Source organism: Colletotrichum graminicola (assembly GCF_000149035.1).
Source record: "Colletotrichum graminicola M1.001 genomic scaffold supercont1.53, whole genome shotgun sequence".
Classification (NCBI taxonomy): Eukaryota; Fungi; Ascomycota; class Sordariomycetes; order Glomerellales; family Glomerellaceae; genus Colletotrichum; species Colletotrichum graminicola.
The window spans coordinates 60,616-82,447 of NW_007361057.1; the positions used below are offsets into that span (position 1 = coordinate 60,616).

A 21,832-nucleotide genomic window follows, 5' to 3' on the forward strand; every position below is an offset into this window, starting at 1 on the left:
AGCTATTACTACTATAGTAAGATAAAAACTTAGTAAGATAAAAATCTTAATAATTAAAGGAAAAAAAGGTTAAAGGATAAAAAGAAAAAGAACTTAAAAAAACTTAGGTATAAAAAGAAGATAATTATACTAAATACTATAAAGGTTATTAGTAAGTAAGTAGTATATAAAGGAAAGGACTTTTCTAAAAGTAATAAAGTTAATAGTAGTAATAGTAGTTATTATATAGTAGACATAAGGCTTAAAGGGTTATTTGCTAGGTATTATAAGATCTTAGGTACTAATAATCTTTAGGCTAGGTAGCACTTTAATACTTTAATCTAAGCTGCTATAGTAAGTAAAGTATTATAAGCCTCTTCTAATAATCCTTACTAATCTATAGTAGTAGTAACTATAAAGTTAACTACTAATTAGTGTTAGTATTATAGGGATTATAATCGTAAAGTAGTAATAGTTTAATTAACTACTAGTTGCTTGTTAAGATAGATAATTAGAAAAAGAAGAAGAAGTTGTTACTGTAGATATTTATAGTAGTGTAAGTAAGCCACCAGGGTGAGTCACGTGATGGTAAATCACGTGACTATGGATTGGCTCCACTATTGAACAGTTGAATATCCTGACAAAACTACTCCGCCTCACCTCCACACCATGTTACGGCTCTGTCTACGGTTCTGCTGCCACAGCGGCTTGCCGTCAGCTCCCTCGGCCTGCTGCTGCGCCGAGTCTGTCCCGGAGCCGCTGCTGTAGGGATTCCCGGCGGCCGTGCTGCTCCCCGAGCTCGTCGGGCGGTATTCCTCGCGCACGGGCAAGGGGGCGTCGTTGTAGCCGCGCGTGAAGTCTTCGTTCTCGGTCGATTGCGTCAGCGGAACACCTTCACCGGTGGAGTGGGACGCGCCGTGGGCCGGGTTGTAGCCCCCGGGTCCGGCGTGCGGCGGCGTGCCGGCGGCTTTGCCTCCTGAGATGGAGGTCGTCGTTCCGTGGGCGCCGGGCATCATAGCCGGGTGGCCGTAGCCTGCCTGGTCAAACATCATCTCACCGCCGGGAACGGCAGAAAATTCCTTCGAGTTGGGCTCCGGGCTGGTTGGGCAAAGTTAGCTATGTGTTGCCCCCGTGGGAAATCTCGCACCAAGGTCAATGACTTACACAAATGACGGGCCCTTGCCGGCACCGGGTCCGAGGCGTCGGTTACGGCGGCGATTGCGCTTGCACATCCACAGAGCCACCGAGATGATAGCTACAAGGACGGCAGCGCCACCGATGGCTCCGCCGATAGTAGCGCTGTGGCGTCTGTTTGCTGCCTCGGCCGCGCCTGGCGGCGGGCCGGCGGCGCCGGAGGGTGAGCTCTGAGCTTCGGTAGCCGATGCTGACTGCGTCGTAGAAGATGCCGAGGTGGAGGTTGTCGAGGAGCTGGAGCTGGAGCTGGTACTCGACGAGCTCGAGGCTGTAGTAGAGGTTGTCGAGGACGAAGTGCTCGAGCTGGAAGAGCTGGTGGATAACGACGACGAAGAAGTCTCCTCTCTCGTGATGACCGAGACCCGGGTGATTGCGACAGTCGTGCTGAGACCCGAAGCAGTGGCCAATACGGTTGCGCCCTGGCTGGACGTACCGCATCCATACTGGTAGGCGCCTCCATCATAGGTGTTACGGTAGCACACGTTAGATCCCTGGCATGTAAAGATGTAAGGGTCAGATGCTGTTTGTGTCGGGCTGTTGCCGTCCACGCAGCTGGTGTAAATGCCGGTCGAGCAGGCGACGCCGTTCGGGCAGCATCCGACGGCGGAGGCGGAGGCATCCATGGCGCAATGAGATCCGGCGGAGCATGTTGCCGGGAGGTTAGGGTCGCCACTGATGTAGCCGCAAACGGTGTTGGTGCTGTCGTCCTGCCTCCTCATCATGCCGAGCCATGGCGCCGGGGTAGCCAGCGGCCAGCTGCGAACATCCAACGTCCGGAGAGCAATCTGTGCTTGTGTCTGAGGGGGAAGGGCGCCGGCCTCGGTGAGGGCGAAGATACTGCTGAGGAGCAAAACGGCCGTCGTGGGCGGCAGGCGCATGAAGCCGTCGCTAAGCAACATCCTGAAAGTCGGGAGGGCTGCTTGCCCGCTTGTATGCCCAGATCAGTTTCTACTCAGTCTTCTTTTGATCCGTCCGAGGAGCAACTTGGATAGAAGTGTTGTTATATACGACTAGGTTTGGAGATGTGTGGCTCTTCACAAGATCAAGAATAGCATAAAGCATAAAATGAGACAAGAGCAAGAAATGGGATATGTGTAGAATAATAGGCCAGGAACAGGCAGAAGCAAATCAACAGGGAGGAGGGACCGGCCCAGAGGAAGAATCGGGCGACGAGGTGCAATTTAGGTCGGAACTGAGGCCATGAGGGAAGAGGGAGGGGGGGTGTAATAATCCTCCGGGCTTCGGGGGTGTGACGGGTAGCAAGCGATAGAGGCTGAGGCTGGTTGGGTTGGGGAGTTGCGTCGCAAGGATCATAAGCATGCACCTTTTGCCAGGCTCCAAAAAAGGGCCTCCCCCCCCCCGGTAAAGCACTGCGCTCTACCATGATAACGTAACAGCGGGTTCGCGTCGCTCGGGGCGTGGCCGAGGAGTCTGAAGATCTCTCTCCCTTGAGATAGATGGATGCATGCTGCCCGTATGCTGTGGCGATGAGGCAAATGCGCCCGAGACCAGTCCGTGCAGATCTGAGAACCTCGGATTGTACACACACCATAAGGAGATTTCGGTGCCGGTGAGCGCCATGCCATGTTAGTCAGGTTCGTGATGTGATGGAGGTGCGTCGTCTCGTTTGCTCCGTCGGCCACAGGCTCTTCTTTTTGGGTGCATGGCTCCCGTCCGCTCTACATGAGCTGATACGATCGCAAGGCAGCTTCGGCCCCCAAAGCCGCCAAAGCTGTGTTTCTCCCCTCGTTGGAAGCTGAAGCGTCACCCGCGGCTTGGGGGCGCTCTTGGCTTCTTCTTCTTCTCCCTCTCCACCTTTTTTTTGGGGGGGGGGGGCGCGATATGCCAAGATTGCCGCTGACACGTTGGTTCCGGACCGAAATCAACAAGCGTAGAAAACACGGGTAGCAGTAGTTCGAAGGGGGACATTGACGGAACAGACCCAACAGCTGGACGGAGTTGGTACGGGTAGGGTAGTGTAGTGTACTACGTAGTGTAATAAGTGTAGGTAGTAGTAGTAAGGGACGTTGCAGAGGGGCCGCCCAGTGAGGCGCATCGTCCTCGCTTGTCTGCGCTGCCTCCACCAAGTCAGATCCTCCGGACATTGCTTATGTAATTCGCACTGTCATCATGTGCTATCTAATCCTCTTTCGTACAGTAGTACAGTGTTAGCTCGTACCCCGCTAGCGGGGCAATCGGACTGCTTTTTTTATACCCGCGCTAACAGAAACTCCCGAGCCGGGGAGGGGGGTGTTCCTGTTCCCCGTGGCGATGCTGTCGAATCAGAGAGTCAGGGTCCGGTCCCCCCCCCCCATGAGGGAGAGGATTCTCATCCCGGCCTGTGATGAGCATGTCCTGTTGTTCTGCTCCGTACACTACTACCTACCGTAGTTGCCTATCTGCCTTCTGAATTGCTCAAACTACCTACAAATGCCGGCGTCTGCATGCCGCGGCGACTTATCCGTACCTTGGGTACATTCGTTGGCTACCCACCTATATCCAATGTACTCATATTGCTGGAAAGCAACGCTGTGTTGTTTCATCACCAACCCGGTCCGATTGGCCTAATGCAAAAGCAACCACCGTAAGACTCCTCCGTACCTACGTACGGTAGGTAGTAATAAAATGTCTTAGCCTCGGACGTGGCCCTGACTCCCTGTGCCACGTCCGTGCTGCGCTCCAACAATCGTGTCACCCTCGACAAACATGTCTGTCTAAACATCGGCCCCCCTCCCAGTGGCGCCGGTCCTGTCATCACTGTCACCCTCTCATCCATGGTGCCATTTGCATCATCGTCGGTCACCATGCCGTCTTCCCTTTGCTTCTTATGCTTCTTCTTCTTCTTCTTCCTCTGTTCGGTCCTTTTGGCTTGCCGAGCTCCTTCTTGGCAGACTTCCGCTCCACCCTGCCCTGTCTCCTCTCTTACCTCACTAGCCTGAAAACTCGCTGCCTCCCCCTTCGGCACGATGCCTGGTTGCATGGCGTTGAGCAGCACGAGTGCAAGAACCTTGGGTAGTGCCTCAAGCCCGGACGCCCAAGTATCCGTTAGCGAGGACGGGGTTGCCCATGTTCGCCCCTGGTCCGAACCCGACCAACCGAAAGACGATCCGGACTTGCGCAACATGTATATGGTATCCAGCCTGCTGCTGGTCTTTAGATTCCCGAGCGCGGGGGATGAAGGCAGTCCCCTCCCACGAGGCGCCCATGCAAACCACCCATCAAAACCTCAACCTCTGTCGGGGCGTCGGCTAGGATTATTAAGATTGTCATCCTGAGAAACTGCGCCTGCCTTCTTATAGATGATGACTTGGATGAGGTGTGCAATCAGTGACAGCCCAAATATCACCGCAACAGCTGTTATCTTGGAAGCTAGGATCCAAGACATGGTAGGAGTTACGTGCGTCAACCGGGGATGCTTCCATGCTTTCCCGTCACTGCTGTGGCGCATGAGGGTTGTGATTTTCGGACGGAGCTGCACTGGCGATTGACCTGGTGGTTGGCGTTGAAGTTGAACATGGAGCAGTCACGGTAGCTTGAAAGTTGGACGCTGGGGCATGTCGTCCGAACCCACGTCTGAAGTTGCCGATTTCTGTTATAGGTAACCAGATCCCTACAGATGCGCTCTCTGAAGCCGGGCCATCATCACAAACATAGATCGAAGAGGCTCAGCCCTGCGACGTTCGTAGTATCAATCCCTCGTGGCCACGTCGCCGAACGAAGCCCCTGAATCCTTCGAGAATCAACGCTAGATAGGCCGCAGCTGAGCCGGAAGAGAAAATGCTCTCGGCCCAGCCAGTACAGTAGTTGGGGAGAGACATTACGCGAATGACGGCTTTCCACCCCCCCCTCGGACGCGTTTTGTTGTAGACTGCGACGGCTCCAGGGCAGAAAATGCTATATACATGTTGAGTCCAATATCACATCCTAGATAAAGACACATCGCATTGGAAAGCGAGGGCTTGATGTAGGGGTGAGATGCCTGAGACTCCACGATGCGCCCAAAATTAAGCTGTTCCCATGACCCACTCGGTGTCTCTTGTTGAATTTGACCTGGATCCTACTGAGGCGGTGAGATTGGACATTCAGCAACACACACACACCGCTGGGTGCCGTACAAGTAGGGAGCCTGGCACTCGAGTGAGAAAAAGGAAAAGAAAAAGAAAAAAAGAATAAAAAAGGCCGGTATTCCATGCGACCTACCTATCTACTAATACACCGTATTGAGTGAGTGATAGATGCGTGAGTGAGTGAACAGATGAGTGAGTGTCAATTGAACCAAGCTTTTCTCCCCATGAGCCAAGGTGGGTAGCTGTCCCATCTTAGATCAGGTCCACCTGAAGGCGCTAACCCCAAACCAATGGAGATAGCAGCACGGGCCAATGGTAGTCAGTTGACCCAACCCCGCCACGGTCCCAGCAACTTACTCGTTTCCAGTAAAACCAAGTCCCCACCTTTTACCCCTGTTCGAACACGCCGCCGCAGCCGCAGCAGCAGCAGAAGTGGCAGCGCGGCTAGCCAGTAGTTGCCAGTTTATCTGATCGCGTCGTGTCAGGGTCCTCAGGCTCGGCATCCGTTCTTTTTTTTTTTTTTTCTGTTTACCGCTTCTTCTATGACCACAGACTGTCCGCGGCTTGGAAGAGCGAGCGAACGAGCGAGCGTGTATCCGTGCCGTTGCCAGGTGTGCTGCTGTCGCTTCTCGGCTGCAAAAAAAGCAAACGCAACACAGCGAAACACAACGTAGCACGACGTAACACAACGCAACTACTTCCGTAGACTACACGGCGTGCCGTCGATCTGCTGCTTGCTTACTATCGCCAATCTACGCTGACCACCCCCTCCAAAGGGATCCCCAAAGGAGCAATTACGTCGCCCTCTTCTTCCCGTCCATTGGCTAGCCCGACGAGCTCTCTGCTGCAGCCCGCCGCACCCGAGACAAGCACCGGCCCAACATGCCCATCCGCGTCAGGTCCAAGAAGCTGCCCAAGCCCCGGGACTTGAGCCCCGTGTCCTTGCACTTCGACTCGCTGGAGCTGCCTGACATCGACACGGACGACACTTTCCGCAATGTGGTCAAGAAGCTCTCCGTGTAAGTTTTGGAACCGGCCCCCTGTTCTAGACCGGATCCGGAGCAAACAATGCCACCTCCCTCGCCCGAGAGGCTCCGGTTGGAACGCATAGTGAGGCCGATGTGCTGATCAACTCCCCACCAGATACTTTGTCGACGTCATCGTGTTGCCCAGCACCTTTGAGCAGCTGCGCACCACGGCTGCCGGTGAGCCGTTGCGAGTCTTGGTCGATCACCTCAACGCTACTTGCACCAATCCTGCCATTGTGAATGCTCTGCTGTAAGTCTGTTGTAGAAACTGAACCGCCACCCTCCCGCGTCTCTCCACTGTCTCATTCTGACACAAACCGCAGCGCCCTCAAATGGCACTATGCCGTTGACGAGTCCGAGTCCAACAAGGGTCTCTGCGAAGCCCGCGCCAGCGCCTGTGAGATCGTCGCCTGGCGGTTCCTCACCCGCCTCTCGGAGCGCGAGGCCGTCGACTACTGTCTCTATGAGATTCCCGATCCCAAGGAGCCGCCGACGCCCCCGCCAAACGCCGACCTAGAGAGCAACGAGGACTCTCCTCTGCTCTCCGGCGGCAGCTGGTCCGGTAATGGCAGCCGCCGCTCCTCCGTGCGCCCTGGAAGCAGCGCCAAGCGCTACCAGCTCCTGTCATCTCTCTCCAGGCTCACGATGAGCATGCACGCCGACCAGGAAGAGGAAGAAGACGACGACCCGACCTCGCCCTTCACCAACCTCAACGCCCTCGAAATCGCCGCCGTCGCCGACGCCAAGCGCTTCCTCAGCCAACACGTCGTGCAGAAGATCATTACCGGCATCTGGAACGGCGACATCATCTTCTGGGACAGCCTCTCGGTCCACGCCCAGAAAAAGCCCCGCTTCTACAACGCCCACACGACCGACATCTTTTCCCGCCTGAGGGTCCCCAAGTACCTCAAGGCCTGGGAGGCCTTCTTCTTCTTCCTCTTCCTGTGCCTTTACTACTCCGTCCTCGTCGAGCAGAACACCGAACGCATCACCCACAACGAAATCGTCCTGTACATCTGGCTGGCTGCCTTCCTGTACGACGAGCTGAGCGAGTGGGCCGATGCCGGAACCATCTTCTACGCCACCGATGTCTGGAACCTTTTCGACATGATCATGATAGGCATTGGTATCGCCTTTGCTGTTCTTAGTACGCCAGCCTGCTTTTCTCTCTCTCTCTCTCTCTGTCTCTGCCTCTCTCTCCCATTCTTTTCTGGGCTAACCTGCCACAGGGGTCATCGGTATTGCCAATAACGACCGGCACATCACCAATACCGCCTTCAACGTCTTCGCGCTCGAGGCGCTGTTCATGGTGCCGCGGGTCTTCTCCCTCCTCAGCTTGTCGCCCTACTGGGGCACGCTAATCCCGTGTCTCAAGGAGATGGGCAAGGACTTTGTCAAATTCATGGTCCTTGTCGTCGTCATCTACCTCGGCTTCCTCACAACCTTCTCTCTCATCGGCCAGGACGCCTACAACTTCAGCCATATGACGATGATCCTCACAAAGATCTTCTTTGGCTCGGCGTACGTCGGCATCGAGATCATGGATGACATCGACAAGGTCTTTGGCCCCCCTCTCATGATCATCTTCATCATCCTTTCCTCCTTCTTGCTGATGGGCTCCCTGACGGGTATGCTGTCCAACTCCTTCTCCCGCGTCATCACCCACGCCCGCGAGGAGTACCTCTACGTGTACAGCGTCTACGTGCTCGAGGCCTCGACTAGCAACCGGCTCACGCACTTCTACCCGCCGTTCAACGTCATCGCCCTCGTCATCTTCCGGCCCTTGCGCCTCTTCCTCCCCTCGGACGACAAGTTCCGCCAAAGCCGCATCCTCCTGCTCAAGGCCACCCACCTCCCCATAGTCGGCCTCATCAGGATGTACGAGAGCATCCGCCGCCGCGTGATGCCCGACGAGTACGCCGGTTTCAAGGGACCACGTGGCGCGACGGGCGCGACGAGACAACGCTCGCGGGGCGCCTTCCAGGCCAACCGCCCGTCGTCTGGGTACCGCCCCGCGAGGTCCCCCCGTCCCGAGGAGCGCCTTGAGTCTCGCCATTCGTCACGCCCCCAGCACCGTGCCATCGAGGCCGATGAAGCTGACGCGCCTTCAGCCGTCGAGGTGCGCATCTCGGAGCTCAACGACAAGATTGACAAGCTCACGGCGCTTGTCGAGGCCCTCCAGCAGCGGCCCGGATCGCCCTCTTGAATATTTCAGTCATGATGGTTCTTGAAAAGGTAGATTGCCCTACACTCGGCTCGATCTTTGGGGCTTGTGTCAGTATAGTGTGTGTGTGCGCGCGCGCGTGTGTCTTGTTGCTTTACATGTTTGTGTGTGTGTGTGATATGAAGAGCTTTGGTTGGCTGTATCTGCGTTACCCGAGACATCCTGGGTGCGTTTGGTTTTAGCTTGGCGTACATGTGCTCTTATTTGTACTTGGTGAGATGGAAGCCAGTGAGCGTGGAACTGGGTGTAATTGGGTGTTGTTTTCAGTGTCATCATATTTGAAAGCTCGGAAGCTCGATAGTTGATCTGCCGTCTTGAAGGTAGATTATGCCAATGTGGACAAGGGCTTGGAATATGTTCTTCAAACTCGGCGAACTGGGAATAAAATACATCACATCACTCGTCATCATCACGCATCCAACTGTGATACGCGCTCTCAAGCAGTGGGCTTGATGTCGATAACATTATCCCTCTCGGCCGCGTGTGTGCAGCCCCCCCCCCCCCTCTAACCCACCTCAAGCGCTATGACCAAGAGGAACGAGACCAAAAAAAAAAAAAAAAAAAAAAAAAAAACCAACGCCGGCGCCGCGCCCCACTACATGCAAAAAGTCGCCATCGTACCCTCTCTCGCACTTGTCCACAACTTCGTCGAAGTGATGCATCAACAAAAACAACAAAAACGATTGACGAGCTTTCGCGCATCTGGAAATGTGACAAGAGTGGGATTCGAACCCACGCCAATTACTTGACTAGCACCTGAAGCTAGCGCCTTAGACCGCTCGGCCATCTTGCCTGATGGTTATTGAGGAGTCGGCGCAAAATGTGCCATTATGTTGCAGAGAATTCATCAGGTGGGGGGCGCGAGGGGAGGGGGAGGTGGGGATGCTGCCCGAAGTTAGGGATGCGGGTACCGGCATTCGTGGTTGGACGGCGCCCGCTTGAGTTCTTGTTTACGGGGACGTGGCTTGGATTGGCTGAGAGGTGACGAACCCTTGCGTCTTCTCTAGGCACCCTGTTCGTTAGATGAACGTCTGGTTCGACCCCGAGGAGGTGTTTGACCCCCAACGGCTGCCGGTCCGGACTCGGCTCCGACGGACCGGCCCCATACAGCCAGCCGATGCTTCAGACATGGCAAACCCCCCACCCCCAAACCCCTCGTCCGTCAAACACGTGGCGTGCGTCCCCTCTAAGTGAGACAGTCATCGCATAGCCTACGGTTTGAGGTGGTCTTGTTTCTGTCGGATCGGACTGGGGGGAAGAAAAGGCTACGTTCGACGACCAGTGTGTCAAACTCGCGTGTGCGCTACAGCGCAACCTACCCTATTCCTTTTACTGCGACGGCAATAACCAGCGCCGGGAAGACAGACCAGACCGGCTTGTCGTCAAGACGTTTTTCAACGTCATGGATGGGACCTCGACAAGTTGTATTTGATTCTTCCAAGTGCACACGGCCGCCGGCTCGAGCTAGGGGCTACAGAAACTAGAAATTCCCCAGCCTGAATGAACGTAGCGACAAGACTATGTGCACACGTACGCTGCCCACCGTTGCTCTTCACACCACTAGGGTGTCTCTGATCAAAACCGACGAAACGACGGGACCATGGCCGAGTCCACCGCCTGCAACCCATCTGGAGCTCTCGGGCCGTCATCTGATAATGACATCCGTACGCATGTCAAGGTTAAACCCAAACTCTCCGAGGTAAAGCCGAACAGCCATCTTGACTTCGAGGGCATCAGACAGTATGTTGGATCCCCTTTCAGAAGCAGAGGCCGTCCGTCCGGCTCCAAGGGGATCCTCATCCCCTCTCTTATGAATACCGTCCATGAGAAGGTCTTGCACCTCAAGAACGGGCCGCGATCTCAGCCACTTGTCGCTCCGCACAGTCTCCCAGAAGGACCTTTGCCTTTCTATCCTGACTTTTGTCAAGTCCCAATCCCATCTATGTTTCCGACAATACGCTCCGTCAACGAAGGGCTGTAGAGAGGCGTCTGCATCCCATCCCATCCCGTTCTTCCCTAAAGCAAATATAGACACTACATCTTGAGCAGCGGATAATGGATCGCTCTGCGGCATCAGACTTTGGAAGGCAGTCCGTTGCGTCCGCCACTGTTGCTGCATCTCGGAGCAAGGCAATATAAGGGATAGAGGTTTTCCATCGGCACCTGGTTGCCTATCGATTGCCGACAAGAGACTGGTGGTTAGGTCTGCCCAGTCTCTAAACTCCCTAAGGATCTCGACCGCGGAAAGTTCTGGCGGCTCTACCTGTACCTCCTGGAAGGACGGTATCTTTTTCGACGGTAAGAGAGCCCACAAAAGCTCTGTGATGGCTTCGAAGGACTCTATAAAACAATCTCCGAGCACGTACAGTTTGCGAGGCTTGCCATCATCCGTGTTTCCCAGAGGCAAGATACCGACGGCCTTGAAAGCATCTCGAAGAGTCCTGAGCCCTTTGTCGCATTCGGGGAGCGGCCGAAGGAATCTCTCCATCCTCTGCCAGCTTTCCCACAGCACCACTTCCGAGCGATACCGGGAGACCTTCAGGTCAAAAGCAATATCTAGTAGTGCTTCTCGTGCCTCTGTGTCGTTTTTCTGTATTGGTCCAACATCGTTCGGACGTGGCTGGAGAATCCTTTGCAAGTGCTCTGAGCACACGTGCTCCTCAGTGCCTGACAGTCTCTTCAGTAGCACGTTCCGCCTCAATAGCACCGCGTCACTGCCTGGAGATGAATCAAAACGCGGCACTGGAATCAAGCTCGGAGAGGGGCCCGGGGTGGCTGCACTAGGTTTTTGGGGCGATGGCAATGGCGGCGTTTCGAAAACCACGTCGCAGGCACAGACAAGACTGTGAGTGGTCCCGTCGTAGTTGGGCCTCATGATAGCGAATCCTTCAATACCGTAGAGCCAGTAAAGACCGTCTTCCGCCGAGATGATGTTCAACCAACTGGAAGATTGGCGAGAGCCACAGGGAGCTTTGGGCATGAGAACGACTGCTCGCCAAGCGGATCCGTGCCGGACAAAAGGCCGGACAATCCCTTTTTCGACAAAGGACTTGAAAGAATCCTTCAGGCTGCAAAGCTTTATGGCAATAAGGTGGAGGCCTGATGTCTGGGGGTTTATCTGGATGCTGACGTCTTCGAGGGGCTCGAAACCGAGCCCGGGCGCCCAGCTGGGTCCCTGGAGCAAGCGTTCCATAGCCACCCTTACTGCAGTATTGGAGTATTTCGATCTTGAAATGGATCTTGAGAGAAGACCGTGGATTCTCCAATCAGGTTTGAGGGGCTCGACAAAGTCAGGAACCCAAGTGGGCAGCCGCCGCCGTTTACCCCGGTTGATACCGGCGAAGAGAAGCACTTCTCGGCCCCTGCCACACTTCTGAACCAGCCATGGGGCGATCCCGATGCTGACCTCCTGAGACGTGAGGCTATAGTCTGCAGCAATGGTACGTTCTTCCGTTCGTTGAAGCATGCCCAAGAGAGCAAAGATTCCGTCTCTGGGGTCACTGCAAAAACACTGGCTGGTCTCGGTCATGAGACCCAGGAGCTCCCATCCGGGATCGCCCCCTCTATTGTGCATATGGGCCCAAACCGACACGGGGAGGTGTCTTAATATACGGTCGAGCGGCCAAAATGCTGATTTCGACCCGCAGAATATGCTCAGCGACCTCGCCAGGGTGACTTCCTGGACAAGCCACAGCCTGCGGAAGAACGGGCGTTGGGAAAGACTAACGAAGGCTTCGATACAATTTCGGCATGCGCTTTATAGCTTATTATGGACGCATACATAATTGTCTGTCGAGTGGGTTATGGCATCGAGAGCCATGTCGCTGTCCTCCGATGCAGGTCCGAGATAGACTAGCACCCCAGTCGCGCCCGCGTAGATGCGTGGCATAAGCGCCACCTGTGCCGACCGTTCCTTTTCGTCGTCTTGGTTGATACATAGTGAGTCAATCCAGATCTTCCGAGGAGGGCCGTTGCAAGAGATCCGAACGCTCCTCAGGGCGTTTTCGCAGTTCCGAGTAATGGACACAATGTCCCAGAACGGGCCTATGAACATTGGCTTGCATCGAGTCGAGTCGCCGGATACGTCCGCCCAAGTATAGGAGACAGCCTCGTACTGGGCCTGTTCGGACCCGAGTCTCACGTTTGCGAAGGACCCGTGGAGAAGGCTGCCGCTGTCGGAGGAATCCAGCTCCAAGAGCCTGATCTCGTCGTTGCTCCAGAACACTGGGTAGCATCTCGAAGGCTTGTATGAGTCGTCCTCCGCGGTGGTTCGGGCTTTTTGTGCTTGCGTGGTCCCAGACAGTTTACTTGCAAGGCTTCTATGCGTAGACGATGTACCTCTATAGGTGTTCGAATTTGCCTGGTCGTGGGACATAGTGCTGGTGCTCGAGCCGGGGAGATATGACGGCGGTATGCCTGACGACCCGTTGTCGTACATGTAATCTACGCATTCCGGCCATCGTAGCTTATAGCTTTTATTCATTTCATTGGTTGGCGTGTGGGGCATCGAAAGGGGGCGTGCAAGTGTGATGTCGTCGGTGCAGCCGACGGCATCGCACCGTCTACAGCATGGAAGACCACCTACGACCACCACATCTGGACGCATACAGGTAGGTTCGTGCCATCTAGACATTGGAATCGATCTTGATGAACCAGGTTCTCGGGGTTATCTGACGACTATGTTGATTGTTAAGGGAGGGGGGGTCTTTAGCAGAGGACCTTTCCAGAGTACTCTTGGGTCGTAGTGATCAAAAGAAAGAGGACTGGCTGATGGCGAAAACATGTTCTGGCGTACTCTGAATCCTTATCGGATCGAGAGTAGATGACGTGGCACAGCTCTCAAGAAGGCTGCAGTGACCATGGTGTAGACTGGTGGCTCGCATTTGCCGTCATGCGTATGAGCTGCATGATAAGAAGCCATTGAGAAGCCATTGGTTAGAAAAAGACGCAGGAGACGATGTCACTGGATCACCTTGCATGTATAGCCAAGAAAGCTGTCAGCATCCGCCAAATACGTGGCGTACGTCCCCTCTGAGAAAGTCGTCGCCTTGCTCACGGTTTGAGGTGGTGGACTAGTCTCATTTCCGTCGGTTCGATCCTACGGTGTCGCAGGTTACCACTATACAATCTCGAAATAGTGCACATCAGCGATTGTTACGGCCACAGACTGCCTGCGAGCAACTCGGAATTGCATCTATGTATGAGTTTCAGGCATAGGTCGATCACAACCAAGGCTCTTCACAAGTGCCCGCGATTACAGAAGAGGAGGTTGAAAGAGTACGACTTGTAGTTGGCTAAATAAACATCTACTCGTCTAAGTGGCGACTGTGAGGCTCGCTGCACTTTGACCTAAGAACTTTAGCAACCGCTCGATTTTTCGAAGCTTAAAAACAGTGCATCAATCCATTTCGTTGCTCCCATGAACACTAAACTGAACCTGTCGTGGGACGAAGCAACAGCGGCTAGTCCGACTCACTCATGTATGTAAGATCAATCACCTCCCGTTCACCCGACATCACCTGCGCCTTCAGTTCGAGAGATCTCGGTCGTTCAAGAACCTCGTCCTCCGCAGTGGCCGTCGCGAGGCTCGCGGGCGAGCAAACACTACCACCCGGCCTGTCTTCCTCATCCGTCGACTCCTGACAGCCATCGTCCCTGTCGACGTCCATGGGGTCGCCCGGGCCGACGGAGGAGGCCCCGTCGCTCGCATCGGGGATGTCCTCTTCCACCGTCTCGGACCACGCGTCCCCCCCGGTTCCGTGGCGCGGCGGAGTCTCCCCCTGGCTGGCTTCCGGCGCCAGGCCTTTTGCGTCCGCCGTGAGCTCGTCTCTCCAAGACACATACCACAGAACCAGCTACTGTAAGCCACCCTCCATGAGCTGGACCACCGAGGCCGTCGCGTGCAGATCCGCAATGACCACGGTGTCGATCAGCAACAGGGCGGCGACGGCCGCCATCCAGACGTGCACCCAGACCGAGGCCGGCGACAGGAAGATGATCGTAAACATCTCCGCCACGGCAACGGCCTGCCAGCGGTTCGGGAACCATCTCTTCCCCTGGTGGATCGCGTCGGACAGCACGCGCTCGACAAGCCACGGCATGGTATAGGTGCCCCAGTGCCTACCAAACTTTCCGTGGTCGAAATCCTGACCCGGGCCGTCAAAGGCGGCCCTGGCGTCCAGCCTCTTGCCCCATACTGTCTTGATCGTCCCGCCGTTGTCCCACGGCCTCTTCTTACAAAAGTCCCTCCACCTCGGAAACACCTCGACGGCGATTTTCTCACTGACTTCAAAGTACTCCCTGTGCCGTCTCGTGCAGAGGCATGGCTGGTTGTATCGGTAATTTCCCAGTTCTGCGTGTATCAACTTCTCGGCAAACCCGTAGAACGGAATATTCTCGGCCATTGCCGTGGAGTGCCAGATGCTCTTCAGGGGCTTGCATACTCTCGTTATCTCTTTGAGACGACCCTGCGCGTCCCTTTCGGTCCGGCCAATCTTGACCAGATGCGCCCCGGTTCCTCTTGGTTGGAACATGAAAAAGGTAAAGGCCCCCGTCCTTCAAGTGACATTCTGTGTCCTTTGAAGGGCCGTTCCTGATCAGCTTTGCCATGGAGCTGTCGAGCTGGGCCCCGGAGAGCTTCTTCGACGGGGTGGTCGGGACGCTCGCGCTCCTCTCCGCCGCGCTCGGGCGCTGTCCCTTTCTCTCCGCTTCGTTCTGCGTCTCCGGCGAGGTGTGAGAGCGCGCGAAAAGCGACACCCGGCGGGCTTCCGCCGCTTCGTAGCCGGCAACGACATTGGGTCCTGGCGGTGCTGTTGTCCGGAGGGGCGAAGGTTCCAGCCGTTTGTTCGATCCCGAGGGATTCCTCCGGGCTCTACGCGCCGGTTTCTTGGTGGGCGTGTCCATCTCACAGTGCGACTCTTCGGATGGTTCGGGACGGATCAGGGCCGCCTCGCGCGGGGCGTCATCGTCCGGGACTGGGAGGTTGACTGACGAACGTCTCTGCCGCGGCTGATTGGGCGTCAGTCCAGACTGCGTCAGCACCGGCGGAGACGAGGCTGGGTCGAGTTGAGTCGGCATGGCAGCTTTGGGTCGGCGTGTGATGGCCGTGCCCGATATGGCCCGTTGCTTCTCAAGGAGGGGCAGATCAGGGCTTTTCTCACACGGGGAGATATCAAAGGACTCCATCTTGTCTGGTCACGAATGGCTGTTATGTGCAGTATGCATAGGCAGAAGCAGCACAGAGAGCGGCAAGCCTAAAGAGCCGAGCAACATAACTGGCGAGACATGGCTCGTTAAGTACCTCCAAGCATCGACTTTATTGCGGCAAGCAGGAGAGTAATGAACCCCATGTTGGAGACCAGGGTCCCGGGCGGATATGTTGGTCCGAAGAGCTGAGCCTTCCGTCTTGGGTGTGATAGCCCGTCGCCATGCATATCAACATCGCATCTGTTGCGAACCAACGAACCAACCGACGGCTCTGATTGGCGGCCGCATCGAACCCCTGGCCTTCGTGATGGAGCATGACCATACCTGCTTACACAAAACTGCAGTTCGTATTCGAAAGGGCTGGTGCGCGCGCGTGTGTGTGTGGACCAAGATGCCGGGATGACAATAGCAGTGCCTCAAGGAAGCCGCTGTGGTGTCCGCCTAGATATGTACAAGTCTTCGTGGGGGAAGGAAGGTGAGGTGTTGCATGGGTCTAAAAATGGCGTCTGGAAGGAAGAGACCTGATTATGTCTTGGATCAAGGCTGCGAAACAGATTACATAAAAGTCAGCATCAAGGCCATTCTCCTATCTTAAAAGGGGCACCAACTCAGCAGTGCCCAGTCTCAACGCGGCTCAGGGTCACCCAACTCCGTTTTCAACATCCAACATTGGCCGATTCCCTTCACATTTACACATACCCTCTCAATCATGAGTGGCGGGGAAAAATACTAGAGTTCGAGCCTCTTTTCATTCGCATTCAATACATCATCTAGCGTTATCCGTTGCCGGGCGTGGATGGGTCTACACACCCACATAACAGATCTGCTTCCAGTCTCCGCACGCCACCTCAGGCCCATTGACGGTAGTCAAAGGGCTAAGGCTATCATCTACTCATCGTCTTCCGTCCCGCTCGTATTCTAAAGTAAAAGAAAATCTTATCTACGATAGTGTCGTTCCGATCGTTTGCCCGTCACCTGCGTCGTTGCCCCTTTTGGTGTTTGGTTTTCCTTCATCGAAACCTGGAGACTTCCCTTATTTGAACATCATGACGTTATATATAAGCTCCCTGTAGAGGCTGATGGAGAGGGAGTTTACACGCTGCTGTGCGTGCATTAAAAATAAAATTGCTTCCTCAGATTCCGCATTCGCGCAGAATTCGGCGGCAATTGCGGCTGAACCATGCTCGTCGTCGACGCCAATGTCGAAGATTCCTCACCGCTCGGCTCGGCCGCGGCGTCTTCCTACTGGCCCGCGGCGCTAGCGAGCTCATTGAGCTTGCCCCGCTCCTCCTCGGTGAGCATGCCATACCACTCCTGGAAGTTGGCCACGTTCTCACGTGCCGTGCGCAGAAAGAACTCTGTCAGGTAGGCCTGCGTCTCGTCGTCGCGCTGGCGGGCACCGGAGCCCTCGATGAAGGACATCAGATCCGCCTTGGTGCCGCCTAGGCTGAGGTCGAGCGTCTCGGGCTCATCCTCCCAGCCATCGTCTTCGTTCTCCTCGTCGGCGTACTCTGCCGCGGCCGCCACTGCTGCGGCGTTGGCGGCGGCGTTGGCACCTGAGGCGGAGAGGAGCTCTTCGATCAGAACCTTGAGAATCTTGAGGGAGGCGGGAATGACAGTATATTGGTCGGGGTCTGAGTCGTCCAGGTTAGTTATCGAAAGCGTTATCGCTGCCGAGGAGCACCTACTGGCTTTGGCACGGGAGCGCGTCATGATTCTGCCATCGTTGCCGCTGTTCACAATCAGGTCGCCCTTAACCATGGTCTGGGCAAGACGGATATCGTTGAGAGAGTAAAGCTTGGACAAGGCAATGACGCTGCAGGGGGGAAAAAAAAAGGAAAAAAAGAAGTCAGTCTCGTTTCTATCTTTGAGCAGCACTTGGAAGACTTACTTTTGACGGATTTCGTCGTACCCAGCAAAGCTGACTGAGTTCTCGAGCCACTTGCTCATCACAACCTGCAGACCCGTGTTGCCGTGGATCTGGATCTGGCTGAGGAATTCTACAACATCACTGGCACCCACGAGCGACAGGCGGGCAAAGACAAGGATCAGAGACTGGATGAAAGGGGCGGCCTCGGCGGAGGCGAGCCTGGTAGCTACGGCCTGTAGGAGCTGGGGCAGGAAGGGACCAAGGCGCTCTTGGCCAGCCTTCTCGACGAGCTCCGCCGCAAGACCACCGACTTCCGAAGCAGAGTTGTCCTCAACAGAAGGGCCCAGCAGACGGTCGATGATGTGGAGGCACACCTCGAGACCCGATCGGCCGTTCTCGTCGTGCCAGCCAAAGACCTGGTGGTGGTCGTGCATGAGGAGATACTTGACAGACTCGGCACCGGGTCGCAGAACCTCGCCCTCATTCGACTCCATCAGGAGGCGGTTAAGCTTGGGGAGCGTGGCGGCGACAAAACCAGCAGGCAGAGGCTCAGATCCGTGCTCGACAAGGGCGGTGAGCAGCTCTGTGGCAACGGTAACAAGAGGATCATCCTGGGTAACGTTTGCGGTGTTGAAGGCCGCGGTCAATGTAGGCAGAATCTTGGCGCAGAGAGCAGTGTAAGAAGCAGTGTCGGAAAGAGTGCGCACGATTTCTTCAAAAGCCTCGCAGATGAGCATAGTAGCCTGGAAGTTTGACGCGCCAAGCTTGGCAACCATGAAGAGAAGGTCAACCGAGGGAACATCCTGCGAAAGCACAATTCTGGTGTCCATGTTGATGGCGGCGCGCAGGGACTCGGCAAGGGTGACGAGGAGCTCATCAGCATCCTCCATTTCATCGGGGTCTTTGTTTTGCATGTATTGAGCGATGGCGTTGATGATGGGGACCTGACGATCGGCAGTGACTCTTCCGGAGCGGATAAAGCCCTCGACCGCCTTGATGCAGGCAACCTGAACAACCTCGGACTCCTCGGAGGTGATGCACTGGATGATGCGGTCGAGGAGGGCGGGCGGGGTCTGGAAGCCCCTAGCCAGAGTACCCCCAACGAGGTAGCCGCGAGCCCTCAGCAGGGGCTGCTCGTTCTGGTTGACGGCGTAGTCGACCAGTCCAAGGTACGCCTTGGAGAGAGCTTCGGGGATGGGCTTTTCCATGTCCTGGAAGTCGCTCAGGAGCATGTTGAAGAGGTAAAGAGAGGCCTCCTGACTCCTCCAGTTGGAGCCGTCGCCGGGGAAGAGAGTCTTGGTGTAGCCAAAGAGCCCCTCGACGGCCTTCTCGCTGTACCATTCGCCGAGCTTGATGAGCAAGTCACCAGAAGCGGTGCGGGCGGTGTAGTTGGCCGTCACGGAGGTCTCCTCGGCGAGGTATAGGGAGCAATCGATATCCCACAGCTCCTCCTCTTCGCGGCTGATGCGGGAGTAGCCTATAACCATCTTCATGACGTCGACCATCCAGGGGGTATCCTGGGCCGAGGCGTGGGAGGCCAGCTGGGCCTCAAGCTCGGCCTGAACGGGAGGCGCGCGGAAGCACTGGTTCAGGAAGTCGAGCTCCTCGAGTATCAAGAAATCCAGCGTGTAAGGCAGGCTGTCTGCGTCCTCGAGGCGGCCCTGGGCCTCGTGTCCGATGTAGAGGTCCTCGTGCGGCTTCTGCAGCAGAGACAGCTCTTCCCAGACGGCGGTGAAGAGGCTGGTGCTGTGGGGCAGTAGGAGGTGGGGGAAGACGGACTTGACCTTGAGGAGGGTCTTGACGACCTGCAACTTCATGGCAACGACGGGGTTCCAGCTGTCGGGCTGTCCGTGGGTAAGCTCGGCGGGGGCGTCGGGCAGACGAGACTTGAGAACCTGGGCGAAGAAGGGATACCAGTCTTTGAGGGCCTCCTCGGCGAAGGTCTTGACCTCCTTCATGTGGTCCTCCTTGACGATATCCATGAGGTCGAAGCAGGATCGGAAGACGGAGATGGCGAGGGCGCGCAGGTTGGGTTTGCGAGCCTCGTTCAGGGCGACCTCGGTGACGGTCTTGACGATGTCGCGGGCCATGGTAAAGAATTGGTCCTCGCTCAGGCTCTCATCAATAATGTCGCCGAGAACTCGGAGGGCACCGTGAAGTTGCACATCGGTGCTCGTAGGTATGACGCCCAGGACGGTGGGCAGGAGGCTGGGCCATCGTTCGGGGAAGTCGACGGAGGCGATCTTGCCGATAGCGTAGCTAGAGACAGGGAGAGAGAGACCAAGTCAGCTTGACTCTTCTTCTTCTTCATTGGGCTCGGGCGTGCCGTAGAGGGCGCGTGGACCGGGCAGACAGAGAGACAAGCGCACCACCATACCTTGCGGCAATCTTGACAAGCCTCTTGTCTTCATTGCTGAGGGCGATCTCGAGAAGGGTGTTGCGCAGCTGTTCGCGTGCGGGATCAGAGATTTCGACGAGGGGCTCGCTGGCGTCTCGGTCCTCGGGGTTCCAGTTTCTCTCGATGAAGAGGCGCAGGGTGCTGAGGGCAGCCTGGCGGATGGCGGTATCGATGGAGGTGTGATTGGCGATGTTGGCCAGGGAGGTAGGGAAGGCCGGGTTGGAGCGGGCGTGCTTGAGCTCGATCTCGGCCTGCTGGCGGGGGCCCTGTTCGGAGCTCTGGGTATTCGCCAGTAGCGAAACCAACTGGTCCTCCATGTTGGGGCGAGTTCAAAGGCGATGTATCGTGTTCAGTGATCTACGCGCGCACTTGGCCGGCGGGTTGTCGGGGTGCGTTTGCAGTGTTTGTGCGGACAGTCGATCGAGTCCGTCGGCTTCGGCTTCTCGCGGAAAAAGGTATGCGCCGATAATCGTGAGTCGCGCCGTGTAGGAAGAGGGGTTGAGGGGGAGAGAGGAAGAGAGACAGACAGCAAATGAAAACTAATTAGAGGACTGGTCCCACAGGAGAAGGTCGACCAGTAAGGCCGGGATACCGAGGGGGAGAGAGAGGTGACAGCATAAACAACAACAAGAAAAAAAAAGAAGAAAAAAAGGAGGTGGAAAGAGTCCCGGGGCTGAGTCAACCGACGGTTAGGTACCCAAACCCAAAGATAGAAGTAGAGGGTGCAAGGTGGTGGGTACAAACAGCGTAAACGGTGTGTGTGTGTGTATGTGTGTGGATGGGCTTTGTGCGTACCTATGGTTGTGCGCGAGCGTTTGTGTATCTCTCTCTGGTGATGTTTCTCACTTTCTTTTTGGCGGGGTCGTTTCCTTTCCCTTCCCAGTTTTGACGCGTGAGTGGAGAGTCTCGGGGCTTCTCTCACAGGCCCGGGGGGATTGCCGTAGTCCCTGCTATGCATACCCACGTACATAGGTATAGCCTATAGGTACCCAGTAGGGAGGCAGCACGGAGGTACCTACATCACCACTCGCTCTGTAGGTACCTAAGTAGTTTCCCCCGCGCCAATCCTCTCGGGTTGTTTACACCACCTGGCTACATAACTAGTAAGTACTTCATCTTGCGGAGCTGACTAAGGCGTTAGGTACAGTAGGGCACCACGCGATTGAAACTGAACCCGACCAGCAAACGCGCCCGCATGCTTGCCATGGTAGGCACACTAGGTAGAAGCCGCCGCCGTAACGCTGCCGCACCAACAAAACGGCTGGGAAAGGGAAGGGAGGGGTCTTCGAATCCATCATTTTCAGGTGTCAGGACCAGGCACCACACACACCCAGCCCAACGCGGAGGGACGTCAAGCACGGACCTCTTGGCGCCTCTGGCAGACCTTTCCTCTCCACTTATCTGGATGTGCTTAGGTAATTCTCTCATTCTTCACGAGTACCTAGCGCGGGGTCGAACCTTTGGGCGGTGTGTGTGTGTTTGCGTACCTACTTACACAATGACAGAGTGCATACCCTACGATACAGCATATGCCTGAGCCCAAGGACTCTGACCCGAGCCTAACGTCCGTCCTGCTTGGGCCACCGTCCATAACCCAGTCCAGGTCATAGTTAGACTCGAGATGGAGGCGTCCGTGGATGGAAGCGGTGACGGTAAGTGATAAACACTTGCACGTGGACGCGGACCAGAACTCCGTCCCCTCCAGCTTTCACCGTCTTCTCTATTCCCTCCCCTTCCCGGGCCCTGGGACTGGAACTACAACTGGAACCCACTCGGCCGTACGTACCATAGCTCTGGCGTGGTTGGGCACAATGACATGCCACCAGATTCCTCTGCATCAGTATGCTTCAATTCATCCAGTCTGTA

General features: G+C 55.8%; 5 protein-coding genes and 1 non-coding gene across 6 annotated transcripts; 1 reads left to right on the forward strand and 5 right to left on the reverse strand.

Moving 5' to 3' along the window:
• Positions 1–635: 635 nt before the first annotated feature.
• On the reverse strand, positions 636–2,072 carry GLRG_09847 (uncharacterized protein; the record flags this gene model as incomplete). Its single annotated transcript, XM_008100532.1, has 2 exons — positions 636–1,077; positions 1,144–2,072. The coding sequence occupies 2 exons, from the start codon at positions 2,070–2,072 to the stop codon at positions 636–638; spliced, it is 1,371 nt and encodes a 456-aa protein (XP_008098723.1).
• Positions 2,073–6,122: 4,050 nt separating this feature from the next.
• GLRG_09848 (ion transporter) lies at positions 6,123–8,474 on the forward strand (the record flags this gene model as incomplete). Its single annotated transcript, XM_008100533.1, has 4 exons — positions 6,123–6,259; positions 6,384–6,518; positions 6,592–7,415; positions 7,498–8,474. The coding sequence occupies 4 exons, from the start codon at positions 6,123–6,125 to the stop codon at positions 8,472–8,474; spliced, it is 2,073 nt and encodes a 690-aa protein (XP_008098724.1).
• Positions 8,475–9,203: 729 nt separating this feature from the next.
• GLRG_13245 lies at positions 9,204–9,285 on the reverse strand. Its single transcript has one exon. It is a non-coding gene; the product is annotated as a tRNA-Leu (tRNA).
• Positions 9,286–10,137: 852 nt separating this feature from the next.
• GLRG_09849 (heterokaryon incompatibility protein) lies at positions 10,138–12,867 on the reverse strand (the record flags this gene model as incomplete). The annotated part of the gene is made up of 2 exons (XM_008100534.1): positions 10,138–12,171; positions 12,274–12,867. The coding sequence occupies 2 exons, from the start codon at positions 12,865–12,867 to the stop codon at positions 10,138–10,140; spliced, it is 2,628 nt and encodes an 875-aa protein (XP_008098725.1).
• A 1,087-nt stretch (positions 12,868–13,954) lies between these two features.
• GLRG_09850 (uncharacterized protein) lies at positions 13,955–15,677 on the reverse strand (the record flags this gene model as incomplete). The annotated part of the gene is made up of 3 exons (XM_008100535.1): positions 13,955–14,321; positions 14,352–14,818; positions 14,871–15,677. The coding sequence occupies 3 exons, from the start codon at positions 15,675–15,677 to the stop codon at positions 13,955–13,957; spliced, it is 1,641 nt and encodes a 546-aa protein (XP_008098726.1).
• A 1,263-nt stretch (positions 15,678–16,940) lies between these two features.
• On the reverse strand, positions 16,941–20,283 carry GLRG_09851 (importin-beta domain-containing protein; the record flags this gene model as incomplete). Its single annotated transcript, XM_008100536.1, has 4 exons — positions 16,941–17,332; positions 17,387–17,514; positions 17,590–19,827; positions 19,946–20,283. 4 exons carry the CDS (start codon positions 20,281–20,283, stop codon positions 16,941–16,943), a joined length of 3,096 nt encoding a protein of 1,031 aa, XP_008098727.1.
• Between the last annotated feature and the right edge of the window lie 1,549 nt (positions 20,284–21,832).